General features: G+C 40.2%; 1 protein-coding gene across 7 annotated transcripts in view; it reads left to right on the plus strand.

Annotated features, from left to right (window-relative positions):
- The window catches only part of ESCO1 (establishment of sister chromatid cohesion N-acetyltransferase 1), a 71,671-nt gene that overhangs the window by 24,177 nt on the left and 31,095 nt on the right, over positions 1–16,399 (plus strand). For 6 of the 7 annotated variants that reach the window (XR_011379405.1, XR_011379406.1, XM_051852066.2 and 3 more), the window contains 4 exons: positions 4,302–4,416; positions 6,423–6,483; positions 9,309–9,423; positions 13,439–13,570. Coding sequence is in view for 5 of the 7 variants with exons in the window: in XM_051852066.2 (XP_051708026.2) it covers positions 4,302–4,416; positions 6,423–6,483; positions 9,309–9,423; positions 13,439–13,570 (423 nt within the window). In the remaining 2 variants the exon portion in view is untranslated. The remainder of the gene's footprint in view (positions 1–4,301; positions 4,417–6,422; positions 6,484–9,308; positions 9,424–13,438; positions 13,571–16,399) is intronic. The other variant, XM_051852068.2, reaches the window with a different exon arrangement.

Here is a 16,399-nt window from a genome sequence, read left to right on the forward strand (position 1 = left end):
CAATTACAAGGTGATTATTCAGAAAGATTTTACTAAATAGAGGTTATAATTAGAAACACTAAAATAGTGAGTAGTAGTATGAGAGTAAGTTGTGACTTCTTGTAGAGATGAAGTGGTTTTCTAGTCAGAACTGTGTCTTCAGGTATAGCTAGACAGTGTATCTTTTAGCTCCTTGCTCCATAAATGCCTATCAAAACTAAGAAGGCAGTTTATGAAGAATAAATTGAAAGCTAAGAAATCTAATTTTTTTAGATAAAACTGTACTAGAATAGAGATGTTTACTTAGATCACATTATTTTCACCTTATGTAACATTGTGTATACTGAAAAGTACTTGGGATTTACACAGTCCCTCTTTTTTTTTTTTTTTGTAAGATTCATTTGTTTGAAAGAGAGCTACCTTCTGTCTACTGGTTCACACTCCAGATGGTCACAACAGCTAGGGTTTGGCCAGGCCAAAGCCAGGATCTTCTTCTGGGTCTCCCACCTGAGTGACAGAGGCCCAAGTAGTTGGGCCATCTTCTGCTGCTTTCTCAGGCCATTCACAGGGAGCTGGATCTGAAGTAGAGCAGCTGGTACAAGAACTGGCATCCGTATGGGATGCTGGTGTTACAGGCGGTGGCTTTCCCTGCTATGCCACAATGCCCAGCTCCAGTCATTCTGTTTCAGAACATATTTTAAGAAACAGATGAAATTTAACTTCTGTGTTAAAGCTTTAATGTTTTGGATTTCTTAACTATTTCAGACGTTGAGAATATAGCTGAGATTAACATTACCTTATGTAGCTAGACTTAACAAAAATTAACATTTTCTTGAATTACTTCAGGTTCTTTAAGAAACCGGGAACCAGTATTGTGGCATAACAGGTTAAACCTCCACTTGTGATGCCAGCATCCCATATGGGCACCAGTTCAAGTCCCGGCTGTTGCACTTCCAATCCAGCTCCCTGCTAATACACCTGGAAAAGCAACAGAAGATGGTTCAAGTCCTTAGGCCCCACACCCACGTGGGACACCCTGATGAAGTTTCTGGCTCCTGGCTAAGCCCTGGTTCTGCCCTTACTGTGGCCATTTGGGGAGTTAACCAAAGGATGGAAGATCTTTCTTTCTCCCCTCCCTCCCCCTTTCTCTTTCTCTGTCCCTCTTCCCCCAATCCGAAGCCAGGAGCCTGCTCTGGGTCTCCCATGTGGGTGCAGAGGCCCAAGAGCTTGGGCCATCTTTTGCTGCTTTCCCAACCCATAGCAGAGAGCTGGATAGGAAGTGGAGCAACCAGAACTTGAACCAGCACCCACATGGGATGCTGGCAGTGCAGGTGGAGGCTTTACCCGCTACGCCACAGCTTTACCTGCTGTGCTACAGTCCTTGCCCCCAGAAGATCTTTCTGTCTGTCTCTCCCTCTTTCTCTAACTCGGGCTTTCATATGGATAAAAATAAATAATAAATAAGAAAAGTACATTATTTGAAGGTCAGAGAGAGAAAAACAGAGAGTGACCTTTCATTTCACTGGTTTATTTTCCAAATGCCTGTAATAGTCAGGGCGAGGCAAGGACAAAACCAGGAGCCCAAACTTCAGTCCAGACCTTCTAGGTGGGTGGCAGGTACCCAGTACTAGAGTCATCACCTACTGCCTTTTAGAATGTACATTTGCAGGAAGCTGGAATCTGAAGTGGAGCCGGGATTCCATCCCAGGCACTCTGATTCTGGGGTGAAGATGTCCGAAGTGCTTATACCCACGTTTATGATTTCATGGATTTGTGTCTATTCCATAAGAGGTACTTAGTTAGCAATTAGCATTGTTTATATTTGAAATTTTTACGTTAATGTTAACATTTTTATATGTCTAAAAATGTTTAATGTTTGTTTATTTGGGAGAGAGTGAGAGATCTTCCATTTGGTTCACTCCCCAAATGCCTACAACAGGCAGGGCTGGACCACACTGAAGCCAGGATCCTGGAACTCCCATGTGGGTGAGGGACTCAAGTACTTGAGCATTTGTCATTTCCTGTTCCCAGGATGCACATTAGAGGAAGCTGGATTGGAAGTAGATTAGCTGAGACTCAAATGAGGCACTCTGGTGTGAGATACTGGGATCCCAAGCCATGTCCAACCTGCCCCCAGAAAGCCTACTACTGAAGTTTTTTTTTGCAACTTGATTTTGTGCAGTCAGTGTACTTAGTACTTATTGATACATAGGTATCTTAATAGATGTACAAAAATACATTACAAATTTATGTTTTTCTCTATTAAATGACTTTTTTATTTTTGCCATTTTTTTTCACTAGTATCAAAAATGTACTCACTGGGGCTGACGCTGTGGTGCAGCAGGTTAAAGCCCTGGTCTGAAGCGCCAGCATCCCATATGGGCGCCGGTTCATGTCCCGGCTGCTGCTGTTCTGATCCAGCTCTCTGTTATGGCCTGAGAAAGCAGTAGAAGATGGCCCAAGTCCTTGGGCCCCTGCACCCACATGGGAGACCTGGAAGAAGCTCCTGGCTCCTGGCTTCAGTTTGGTGCAGCTCCAGCCATTGCGGCCATCTGGGGAGTGAACCTTCGGATGGAAGACCTCTCTCTCTGTTTCTACCTCTCTTCTCTAACACTGTCTTTCAAATAAATAAATCTTTTTAAAAAATGTACTCACTGTCACAGTGATTAGGAAATATGGTTGTGATGGGATCAATTCAGTGCATATTTGCATCCCTCCTATGTCCAAGGCAAAGTTTTAGGGTTACCAATCATGATTTCCTGCTTTAAAAAATATATGTTTTGTGACTGGCACTGTGATTAAACAACCATTTGAAATGCAGACACCCCATATCAGAGTGCTGGTTTGATCCCTAGCTGCTCTGCTTCCCATCTAGCTCCCTGCTATGTGCCTGGGAAGGCAGCAGAAGATGGCCCAGGTAATTGGGCCTGCCATCCGTGTGGGAGACCAGATGGAATTCCTTGCTTTGGGCTCTGGCCTGGCTCAGAATTGACTGTTGTGACCATTTGGGGAATAAAACCAGCAGGTGGAAGAGCTGTCTGTCTATCTGCCTTTCAAATAAAATAAATGTTAAAAAAATTAAAAATCCAAGCATATGTAGGGTCTTCAGAAAGTTCATGGCAAATCTGTATTATGTAAAAATTATGCAAAAATGTCCAAATTTTAGTGCAATAAAAACTTATCTTTTGATTCCATTTTCCAGGAACTTTTGAAGTACTGTTGGTTTTGTGTAATTAATTTATACGGGATGTAATATGTTCTAGGTCAGCACCAACCAGTAAAAATATGAGGCCAGTGTTATGGTGTAATGAGGTAAGCCACTGTCTGTGATGCTGACATCCAGTATGGTCATCAGCTCAAGTCCTGGCTGCTCCAGTTATGATCCAGCACCCTACTAATGTGCCTGGGAAGGCAGTAGAAAATGGCCCAAGTGAGAGATACTGGTAGAGTTCCTGGCTCCTGGCTTTCACCTGGCCCAGCCCTGGCTGTTACAACCGTCTGTGGAGTGAACTAATGGATGGAAGCTCTCTTTCTGTCTCTCCCTCCCTCTCTGTAACTCTGCCGTTCAAATAAATAAATAAATTTTTTAAAAAGAACTACAATGTGAGCTGCATATATAATTTTTAGTTGTCTGGTAGCCATATTAATGAAGCAAAAATAAACAAAGTTTAATATATTTAATCTGTCACAAAGTAACTAATTTCAACATACATTGTTCTTTTTGTGTGTATGTTTAAATTTCCAAACTCTGGCTCGTGATTTATGCTTACCACACACCTCAGATAATGCTGAGTACATTTCATGTGCTCAGTATTCAGATGTGGTGGTGATTGCTATATTGGACAGTACAATCTAGTTCAGGTGTGGAGAATGTGCAGGCTGCATAGGGCTGATGAAATCATTTGATTTGGCCTTGCCAAGGCAACTGTGGGCAGGACTCAACATTTAGTAAATCTGTAACACGCTAATATTTAAGTTGATAATTTTGTATGGCCTATGACTGATACTATAAATATCCAAATAGCTCTTGGCACTAAAAAGTTTCCCCACTCCTGTGCAGATAAAACTGAGAAAAGGTAGAGCCAGGCAGCTATGGAATATATCTGTGAGAAGTGTGAGGGAAGTTTTTGAATTTAGTGTGAAGAGAAATAATGAGAGTTGAAGCTGAGGAGGCAGCTTATGACAAGGTGTTGGAGAGGCTTTGAAAGTGAATTACTCCAAATATAAAGTATTTTTCTTAGTATGCCAGAATTTAATGAAAGTGTATAAGGATATATAAGACTCAAAGGTTGATATATAAATATTGAATTATATGTGTTCAGAATTTCAGCTTATGTTTGGAATCCAAATTAGAAAACAATCTAGTGGAAAATACCACTGCCGTTTCAGCTCTGCTCAGTCAAGCAAGAATTGATACAGGAGAGAGTAAATTTCCAGGTAATGCTTTGAAAAATTATTTGGATTTCAGTGTTGGGGTTTTTTTTTGGTCACTATTACAGAAAGCTATATTATATACCTGTTAGACCTGTTCAATACTTAACCATTGCTATGCGTTTCAGATGTGTGGTTGTCATGATTATCATTCAGCACTGCTTCTGTTGATTGGTTTGTTTGAAGACCTAAGTACTACCTTTTTTTTTTTTTTTAAGAAATTATTTATTTATTTGAAAGTCAGAGTTACAAAGAGAGAGGGGTAGATAGATCTTCCATCTACTGATTCATTTCCCACATGGCTGCAAAGGCCAGCCCTGGGCCTGGCCCAAGCCAGGAGCTTTTTCCATGTATCCCACGTGGGTGTCTGGGGCCCAAACACGGCCATCTTCCTCTGGTTTCCCAGGCCATTAGCAGGGATCTGAATTGGAGGTGGAGCAGCTGGGACTTGAACAACACTCATGGGATACTGGCATTGCAGGTGGCAGCTTTACTCAAAATGCTACAAAGCCGGCCCACTTAAGTACTATCTTTGAGCTTACTACCAGAAGTTCTTTTCTTTCTTTTTCTTTTTCTTTCTTTTTTTTTGCATCTTTTATTTGGGACTTACTTTCTGGAAAAATGTTCCTTAATGAATTACTTAAGTTAGTACTGGTAGCAGCTTATCTCAAATACTTTACTGTTTGTCTATCATTTTGGGTTCTTACCACTCAACTTTTTCATCTTACAGAGTCTATCTCTGAATTAATTGTCCACTTACACCATTACAAAAACTTTAAAACAGTGCTGTTGTGGCATAGTGGGTTAAGCCTCTGCCTGTGATGCCAGCGTACCATAGGGACACCAGTTTGAGACCGGCTACTCTGCTTCTGATCCATCTTGCTGCTAATGTGCCTGAGAAAGCAGCAGAGGACGGCGCAGGTGCTTGGGCCCTGTGCCCATGTGGGAGACCCAGATGAGACTCTTGGCTTCTGACCAGCCCAGCTAAGGCTGTTGTGGCCATTTAGGAATCAACCAGCAGACAGAAGATTCTCTCTCTGTCTCTCCATAGCTCTGCCTTTCACATAAATTAGTACATTTAAAAAACAACAACAACAACTTTATAACATTATGGACTTTGTCACTTATATTAGATGAGGCACCAGAGGATACAGAAATCTCTAGTTTGTGTTTCTCTGTGTTAAAGAAAGCTATACTTGGAGCAAAATACTGAAGTCAGATAATTGCTTCCATTATCTGCCACTTCTTCATTAGTAGGGGAAGTTGAAGAATAGATTTATTATTGCACCTGATTAAAATTCCCAGAGACATAAATTTTTGGGGGGGATTTATTTATTTGAAAGGTAGAGTCACAGAGAAAGAGAGGGAGATAAGAGAGAAAGAGAGGTCTTCCAACTGCAGGCTTACTCCCCAAAATGGCCCAAACGGCCGGAGATGGGCCAGTCTGAAGTCAGGAGCCAGGAGCTCCTTCTGGGTCTCCCACATGGGTGGCAGTGGCCCAAGGACTTGGGCCGTCCTTCTCTGCCTTCCCAAGCACATTAGCAGAGAGCTGAATCGGAAGTGGAGCAGCTAAGAACTGGAACTGGCACCCATATGGGATGCCAGCATCTCAGGTGGCAGCTTTACCCACTAAACTACAATGCTGGCCCTGAGATTGTAATTTTTTTTAAGAAGGAAATTTTTCACTTATTTCCATTTAGATATTTTATAATTTTGAAGGCATTGAAACAGTTTTCATTATTTCATGCTAATAATTGTTGGTGAAATTAGAAGTAAACTGTTAACTGTAACAAGATCTTTTTGCAACCCCACAATCTAAGTATGAGATGGCCTTTCTGCTTCTTTGAAGAATAATTTCTAGGATGCTTGTTCTAGTTCAATCAAATGGTCTTTATTAAATAAAGAATTTAATGCATTGGAATTTTTTCTTTTGGTATAATGATTTTGTCCATTAGCTATAGAGCTAGTCCCAAAGCTTAACATTGAAACCCATCTTTTTGATTAAATTACAGGTTCAGCTCCCAAACAGCACAATATACTTGATAACCAAACATCTAAGAACAAAGATAACAGGTAAGATACTAGTTTAATGGAGGTGTTTATTTGGGAGCTAAAAGACTTCAGAGTTTTGAGTTTGGGGAATTTTTCCCTAAAAAGGGAAAGCTAGTAATCCTCAGTTTACTCACCTGTTCGCCTTTCATTACACTTTTTTCTATGCCTATACATACTCTTTAATAATTTTTGTTTTTTATTTAAAGTGCTGGAGGAATCTTTTCTACTTTCCTACCTTGTTCTTTTAAATTCTACATTAAATTTCATTTTGTGATTGTTATTGCTGTATTCTCCATTTTATAGGTATTTTGGTTGTTTCTAGTTATGTCTGTCACAAAAACCATGTTGCAGTGAACATGTATATCTTTGCCCACTTCTGTGACTGTATTTGTAGGATTGATTCATAGCTAAGATAGGCTGCATTGCTTCATTTCTCTTCAAAGTAGTTGTTCCTTTTTGTACTCCCACTAAAGTGTTTGAGAATGCCTCTCTGCCCACATTCCTGTAAATACTGTGTAATATTAACATGTAAGAGTATTATTTCAAGTAGATAATGATTTTTTAATTCTCTTTAATGTCAGGATTCAGTAACTGTCACTTATTTTTGCCTTTTGAATTATTTCTCTCTTTTTTTTTTTTTTTTTTTTTTTTTTTGACAGGCAGAGTGGACAGTGAGAGAGAGAGACAGAGAGAAAGGTCTTCCTTTGCCGTTGGTTCACCCTCCAATGGCCACCGCGGCTGGCGCGCTGCGGCCGGCGCACCGCGCTGATCCGATGGCAGGAGCCAGGAGCCAGGTGCTTTTCCTGGTCTCCCATGGGGTGCAGGGCCCAAGCACCTGGGCCATCCTCCACTGCACTCCCTGGCCACAGCAGAGAGCTGGCCTGGAAGAGGGGCAACCGGGACAGAATCCGGTGCCCCGACCGGGACTAGAACCTGGTGTGCCGGCGCCGCTAGGCGGAGGATTAGCCTAGTGAGCCGCGGCGCCGGCCTGCCTTTTGAATTATTAACAAACTAATATACTGGAATGACTTTGCTGGATAGCACTATAGAACATAGAATATACTTAGACTGCAATAGATGATGCAAGTTTTATTTATTGAAAATTGGTAGTTTTCCCCTTGATTTTTGTTATTTTTAATTGATACATAATTTTATATATTTCTGGTGATCTCTTAACATGCATATATAATATATAATGAGCAAATCAAGATAATTGGCATATTCTCCATGTTAAATATTTAACCTTTATATTGGGAATATTCAGAATTCTCCCTATTAGTTATTTTGAAACATAGTTGTTGTGAGTCATATGAATGAATTTAAAATTTCTTTGCACCAAAATTCCATTTCCCATGAACTTTTTGAAGTACCCCTGTAGTTACCCAATTGCGCTATAGAACACTCCAGGTTATTCCTCTTCTCCATCTGCACCATTGTATTTTTTTTTTTTTTTTTTTTTGGTTAAAGATTTATTTTATGTATTTGAAAGGTAGAGTTAAGGAGTGAAGGAGAGACAGGTCTTTGATTTGCTGGTTCATTCCCCAAATGGCCGTAACAGCCAGGACTGGACTAGGCTGAAGCTAGGAGCCAGGAGCGTCTTCCTGGTCTTCCATGTGGATGCAGGGGCTCAAGTACTTGGGCCGTCTTCCACTGCCTTCCCAGGTGCATTTGCAGGGAGCTGGATTGGAAGTGGAGCAGCTGGAACTGGAACTGGCACCCATGTGGGATGCTGGCACTGTGGGCAATGGCTTAATCTGCTACACCACAATGCTGGCCCCTATCTGTACCTTTGTGCCCATTTACCATGATCTCTCCATCCCTCCTCTTTCCTAACTTTTCTGGTAACTGCTATTTTACTCTATTTCTATGAGATCAACCTTTTTAACTTCACCATATGAGATCATGCAGTGTTGTCTTTCTGTGCCTAACTTGTTTTACTTAAAATAATGTCCTCCAGGCTCATCGATATTGCACATGATATGATTTCTTATTTTATGACTGAGTAGTATTCCATTGTGTAGATTCATCAGATTTTCTGTTCTATTCCATTGTTGGACATTTTGGTTGATTTTATATCTTGGTTATTGTTCCCCTTGATATTTAAAATACTTTTATTTTTAATGTTTTAAAAATCTACTTGAGAGACAGACAGTTCCCTTTGCTTGTTCATTCCCCAACACTGGCCTTCAATAGCCAGGCCTGTACTGGAACCAGGAGCCAGGAATGCAAGCCAGGTCTCTCACATGAGTGGCAGGAATCCAGTTGAGCTATCATGGCTACTTTCCAGGGTCTGCATTGGTGGGAACTGGGTCTCAGGAGTTGGACCTGGGAATTGAACTCAAGCAGTCTGGTGTGGGCTAAAATGCCTACTATGCCTCTCTCTTTTTTTTTTTGGAGAGGCAGAGTGACAGTGAGAGAGATACAGAGAGAAAGGTCTTCCTTTGCCGTTGGTTCACCCTCCAATGGCCGCTGCGGCCGGCGCACCGCGCTGATCCAAAACCAGGAGCCAGGTGCTTCTCCTGGTCTCCCATGGGGTGCAGGGCCCAAGCACCTGGGCCATCCTCCACTGCACTCCCTGGCCACAGCAGAGAGCTGGCCTGGAAGAGGGGCTACCGGGACAGAATCCGGTGCCCCGACCGGGACTAGAACCCGATGTGCCGGTGCCACAGGCGGTGGATTAGCTTAGTGAGCTGCAGCACCAGCCCCTACTATGCTTCTTAATTTTTAGAAGGTTATTATTTTTTTCCTTGAAGTTGAAATGTGTCAGTATTCTATAGGAAATAAATTAGTTTTTCCCTCCAGTTATTTGAACTAATATGAATCTGTAACTTTTTTTTTTTTCCAAGGGAGACACCACCCAATCATTTTTGGCCTAAGTGTAATTCGCATTTGGAGATAACAATTCCAAAGGACTTGAAACTAAAAGAAGCAGAGAAAGCTGATGAAAAACAATTGATTATAGTAAGTATACAACATGATTTTTTTTTCTTAAGGATTCATTTATTTATTTGATAAAGTTACAGACATGCAGAGGCAGATACAGAGAGAAAGGTCTCCTATCCACTGGTTCACTCCCCAAATGGCTGCAATGGCTGGAGCTGGTCTGATCCAAAGCCAGGAGCTTCTTCCAGGTCTCCCACGTGGGTGTAGGGGCCCAAACACTTGGGCCATCTTCCCAGGCCATAAACAGAGAACTGGATTGGAAGAGGAGCAGCCGGGACATGACTTGGTGCCCATATGGGATGCCAGCTCCACAAGCAGAGGCTTAAGCTGCTTCGTCACAGTGCTGGTCCCTGCCTGGGTTTTGAATCCTGTCTCCCCTTACAATTCCAGTTTCCTGCTGATGGTTGTCTTGTGAAGCAGCAGGTGATTACTCAAGTAGTTGGGTCATTGCCATCCCCATCGAAGACTGGAGACCTAGATTGACTTCCAAGCTCCTGGCTTTGGCCTGGCCAGCTCTATTTGGGCATTTGGGGAGTGAGCCAGCAAATTGGAGGTCTCTTTTGTCTCTCTTTTCATGGAAATAAAAGTAAATAAATTTTTTTTTAATTTGAATTTGTGAGAATAGTATATACACACACACACACACACACACACACATACTTATTTACTTGAAAGACAGAGTTACAGAGAGAGGTAGAGATAGAGAGGTCTTTCATCTGCTGGTTCACTCCCCAGATGGCCGTAATGGCTGGAGCTGCGCCGATCTGAAGTGAGGAGCCTCCTCCGGGTTTCCCACATGGGTGCAGGGTTCCAAGGACTTGAGCCATCTTCTGCTGTTTCCCAGGCCATAGCAGAGAGTTGGATCGGAAGAGGAGAAGCCAGGGCTTGAACCAGTGCCCATATGGGATGCTGGCACTTCAGACCAGGGCTTTAACCTGCTGCACCACAGCACCAGCCCTGAGAATAGTATATAAAAAGGAAAGGATAAAAAGTAATGGGGGCATTGAATATATTTCTAGACCGCATATTCAGTAGAAGTTTATGGAACTGGACAGTGTATTCTAATGATAATATTCGAGTAATTTTGCAAGAATTGTCTAGGCATAGTGAGAGGAAACTTTGATCATGTTTAGTAATGTTTCTGTTGTGTGATAGTGTGATAGGGAATCAGAATTAAACAGTCTAGAACTGTATTGTGCAGTATGGTAGTTGTGTGTGGCTATTGAACACTTGAAATGTGGCTTATCAGAATTCAGCTATGTTGTAAGTATAAAAACTACATGCTGAATTTCAAAGACATGTACAAAAAAAGAACATAAAGCAGCTCTAATTTTTTTAATATTGAATACATTTGAAATTACAAGATTTGAGATATATTTTCTTAAATGTGAAACTCAATTTTACCTGTCTATATTGGCATTACTTAATGTGACTAATAGAAAATTTTAAATTTTATTTGAGGATCATTTTTGCATTGGATAGTGCTGGTAAAGTGTTGATCATGTGATCATGAAGATGTTAATAATGATAATACTAGATAATACTTTTTTTTTAAAGATTTATTTATTTATTTGGAAGTTAGAATTAAACAGATAGAGGAGAGGCAGAAAGAGAGAGGTCTTCCATCCTCTGGTTTACTCCCTAGTTGACTGTAATGGCCTCAGCTGTGCCGATCTGAAGCCAGGAACCAGAATTTCTTCCGGGTCTCCCACGTGGGTGCAGGGATCCAAGGACTTGGGCCATTTTCCACTGCTTTCCCACGCCATAGCAGAGAGCTGGATTGGAAGTAGTGCAGCCAGGACTCGAATTGGCGCCCATATGGGATGCCAGCACTGCAGGTGGTGGCTTTACTGGCTACACCATAACGCCGGGCCCCAGCTAATACTTTTGAATGCATTGTTAAATGAATTCCGTTCATACTAACTATGTTAAGCCTTGCAGGAAAATTACAAAGATATTAAGGCTGAACAGTGAACTTTTTTTTTGGTTAAGATATTTATTTATTTATTATTTTTTGTAAAGATTTTAATTATTTATTTGAGAGGTAAAGTTACAGACAGTGAGAGGAAGAGACAGACAGAAAGGTCTTCCTTCCCTTGGTTCACTCCCCAAATAGCCGCAAAGGCTGGAGCTGCACCGATCTCAAGCCAGGAGCCAGGAGCTTCTTCCGGATCTCCTATGCGGGTACAGGGGCCCAAGCAGTTGAGCCATTTTCTACTGCTTTCCTAGGCCATAGCAGAGAGGTGAATCGAAAGTGGAGCAGCTGGGACTTGAACTGGTGCCATATGGGGTGCTGGCACCACAGGCGGCTGCTTTATCTGCTATACCACAGCACATTTCATTGTAGTGAAAATTACTTGCTGAAAGACATATTTGTTCATTTATGCTCATCATTCAGAACAGGCAAAAGGTTCAAAGAGCCAAACGTTCTTTGATCTGTGTACCTAGATCCTTGAATAGCACAGATTTGAACTGCATTAAGCCACTTACATGGCAATTTTTTTTTTTTTTTTTTGAGTTTTGGAACAACTTGAAAAAACTCAGACCATCTTTGTAGCCAAGAAATTCTAAAAACTTAAAGAAAAGATTACATCATGAATGCTTAAAATATATGTATAAAATCTGTTTATCACTTAAAACCACAAAATGTAAACAAATCTATTATGTTTAAAATGATCAAAAGAGTAAAGTGCTTATAGCTTTTAAGGTTTTTTTTTTTTTTTTTTTTAAGATTTCATTTATTTATTTGAGAAGTAGGGTTACAGAGAGAGAGGGAGAGACAGAGAGAAGGGTCTTCTACTTGCTAGTTCACTTCCCAGATGATGCAATGGCCAGAGCTGAGCTGAGCTGAAGCCAGCAGCCAGGAGCTTTCTCCAGATCTCCCGTATGGGTGCAGGGGCCTAAGCACTTGGGCCATCTTCTGCTGCTTTCCCAGGCCATAGCAGAGAGCTGGATTGGAAGTGGAGCAACTGGGTCTCGAACCATATGGCATGTCAGCACTGCTTTACCTACTACACCACAGCTCCGGCCCCACAAAAACTTTTTTTTTTAATTTTACAAGTAGAGTTATAGATAGATAAACAGAAAGGTCTTCCTTCTGTTGGTTCACTCACCAAGTGGCTGCTACAGCCAGCGCTATGCTGATGTGAAGCCAGGAGCCAGGTGCTTCTTCCCGGTCTCCTGTGCAGGTGCAGGGGCCCCAGCACTTGGTCCATCCTCCACTGCCCTCCTGGGCCACAGCAGAGAGCTGGACTGGAAGAGGGGCAGCTGGGACTCGAACTGGTGGCCATATGGGATGCCAGCACCACAGGCGGAGGATTAACCAAGTGGGCCATGGCACTGGCTCCCCCAAAAAACTTTTTTAAAAAGTCAAATATCTAGAAGAAAACCATTAGAGAACAGTCTTAAACTTTAAAAATGAAGTTAAGACAGTATAGAGTATGTGCTGTTTGGAACTTTGTAGTAAAGCCATTTTTCAGTGCCATTAATTTTTTTTTAAAAGATTTATTTATTTGACAGAGTTACATAGAGAAGGAGAGGCAGAGAGAGTGAGAGAGGCCTTCCATCGGATGATTCACTCCCCAAATGGCTGCTACGGGAGCTGCACAGATCTCCCACGCGGGTACAGGGACCCAAGGACTTGAGCCATCTTCTACTGTTTTCCTAGGCCATAGCAGAGAGCTGGATTGGAAGTGGAACAGCTGGGACTTGAGCTGGTGCCCATATGGGATGCCAGCACTGCTGGCGATGGTTTTACCTGCTACACCACAGCGCTGGTTCCTCCATTAAATTTTTATATGCAAAAAAATTGTTCTGTGGAGTGAGAGAGCAGATTACTAAAATGAAAATATTTCTTAGTAAAAGGACAGATTTCAAATATTAGCATCTTAATTTTTGGAATGAACACTGAATATTTTAGATTTTAGTAGTTCGTTCTTTATGTTCACATTGTAGCCTTAGAGACTTACGTTGTGGAAACTCTTTTGGGAGGAAAACACTTTTTTTTATTTATTTATTTTTTTTTTATAAATAGGATGCAGGGCAGAAAAGATTTGGAGCAGTTTCCTGTAATATTTGTGGAATGCTTTACACAGCTTCAAATCCAGAAGATGAAACACAACATCTGCTTTTCCACAACCAGTTTATAAGTGCTGTAAAATATGTGGTAAGTGGAATTTGAATTCTAGAATGCAAATATCAAATATTAGGTCAGGATTACAATGAGATGAATTGCCAAATTAAAGTCAATGAAAAATTTCTTTTTTTAGGAAATAATGCTATGTATAGACTATGCATGGTAAATAAACATTGGATTGTTTTCAAGCAAAGCCAAACATAAATACCAGATAATTTATTCTGACTGGTTTATGTTGTGGGATTTCAAATTTAAATTATATTCTTCTAAAGTAGTTATGTTACCCCTTCTAAGGAGTCATGCTATTCAACTTCAGTATTAATTTTTAAACATTTTCTTTGATTTTAATAAATTACACTTGTACCAATTAACATTCAAATAGCTTTGCACAACTATATATTTTGGAAATGATGGTGATATATATTATATCAAATAGATGGTTTGAGAATTTCCTTTATCTTCTCTTTTCTGTCATGGGAGTTTTTCTTTATAATTAATAAAGAAAAATTCTAGAAAGACCTTAGAATTTTGTAGTATACTAAAAAACTCATGAAGTAAATACATTTTTATACAAAATATACATTTTAATGTACATTCATTTAAGGCATAATGGGTTTAATATTTGTTTCTGAAAATAGTAAAATTTTAGTAATTTTGAACCATTTCAGGTATCTTGTGAAAATAGTAATTCAGTGTAATTGTCTGAAATGGAATCTAGTTCAGTCAGACATGTTACCTTCAGTACTGTACACTCACAATAATAAGACCTCCAGGATATCTGAACTGAGATCACCAATTTGTTTCATGTAGGCCTTTATATAGATATCAGATACTAGATTTTTAAAAGTCTGTATTGGCCTCAATTAAATTCATATACTTAGCTTTGGTTGAAGGTTTGGTATTCATTGTTTTATTCATCTAGTTACTTCTATTCAGGATAGGTAAGATTCTCTTTTTGGTTCCCTAGTGTGGTTATCCTTTATATTTTATTTCATCTACCTTTTCTACACACTCCCTCCTGCCACTTCACTAAGGAAAATATAATATGTGTGGACATAGAATATCTATGCTAGATATTGACTTATGATTTAAATTTTGTACTTTTGCAATTTGGGTATATTACTATCTCTTTTATTTTGAAAAGAAAAATAGTTCTCTTAGGAAACCAAATTATGGACTACTTCTAAGGCAAAAATATTTCAGTTTAATTTACAGACATGAACCTGGGATGAGTTAGTTAAGTCATTTCTACTCAGTTTACATTATTTAATTCTGGGTATTATGTAGTTTCCTAAAATTATAAAAACATTATATTTAAAATGCTTATTTTATTTTACAGAAAAATCTTAGTTTTTGAAAGGAACAGTAAAGAAATCAATCAGTAAATAGGTACCCAGTTCTTCCAAATTACCAAAGGAAGTTTCTTTATGGAACAGAGTGTAGCCATCATCTTCTAAATAAATTCCGATTCTGTTTCAAAGCTATTGAGCAGTGTAACATCCAAGAGAACATTGATTCCTATCTCAGCTGACCCCTCCTCTACCCCCTTTGATGGGACAGAGCTATGGTTTATTTGATTTATTTTTGAAAACTCAAGAGAAGGAATTGAGTTTAGCAGTTGACCATTGTTTCCTAACATCAAGGTCAGTGTTCTTTTGCAGTATTCAAATGTAGATATACATATTCCAAGAGACTCTAAGACATTGTAGCATTCTTTTTTAGCTTACGGAAAGACCTTAGAGTCTGATAAGATCACAGCTCTTGGTTTTGGCTGTGACGTTAAAACATTTATTGGCTATCTTGTATTGTGCTTTGCATAGATATTAAACATTCATAAATGCTTGACAACATAGTTTATTTAATAATTTTATCTGTTTCTTATTGAGAAGTACATAGAAAAGTCACTTGTTGCTCTGACTTTAATTCATGTTAAATGGCCAGTGTTCAGGAGCTAGAAATAGTTTTGTTCTACTTAAGATATTTTAAAATAATTAAACAATTTTATGTTTTAAATTTTATGACTCGAGAAAATGAGTATCTTTTTCTTGGGGTAAATAGTTTCCCTATAATAGGTAATCACCTTTTGACAATTAGAAATGGCTAAAATTCTATTTTCAAAAGATTAAAAGCATATTTAAATTATGTAGTCAATATAAATCAGTGCTCACAGAGCATATTTTTGATTGAAATCTTTAATTTTCCTTATCTTCTATATCATCTTTGTTTTGGGGTAAGGGAGAGTAGATACTTTTTGTTGTTCCATTTAAACACTTTTTAGTTTTCATTTAGTTTCACTTTTACTTGAGAGGGTGGGGAGACATATATTTTCCATCTTCTGGTTCACTACCCAGATGCCTGCAAAACCAGGGCTAGGCCAGGTTGCAGCTAGAAGCCTGGAACCCAGTCCCTGTGTCCTATGAGGGTGGCAGGGCCCCATACTTGAGGATGCACAGTAGCAGGGAACTGGATCAGAAGCTGAGGAGCTGGGACTTGAATCAGGTACTCTAACAGGAGATGCTGGCATTCCAGAGAGCATCTTTTTTTTTTTTTTTTTTTTTTTGACCGGAAGATTTAGAGAGACAGAGAAAGGTCTTCCTTTTTCGTTGGTTCACCCCCCAATGGCCGCTGTGGCCAGCGCACCATGCTGATCCAAAGCCAGGAGCCAGGTGCTTCTCTTGGTCTCTCATGCGGGTACAGGGCCCAAGGACTTGGGCCATCCTCCACTGCCTTCCCGGGCCACAGCAGAGAGTTGGACTGGAAGAGGAGCAACTGGGACAGAATCCAGCGCCCCAACTGGGACTAGAACCCGGTGCACCGGCACCGCAGGCAGAGGATTAGCCTAGTGAGCCGCGGCACCGG

Source organism: Oryctolagus cuniculus, chromosome 10 (assembly GCF_964237555.1).
Source record: "Oryctolagus cuniculus chromosome 10, mOryCun1.1, whole genome shotgun sequence".
NCBI classification, from domain to species: domain Eukaryota; kingdom Metazoa; phylum Chordata; class Mammalia; order Lagomorpha; family Leporidae; genus Oryctolagus; species Oryctolagus cuniculus.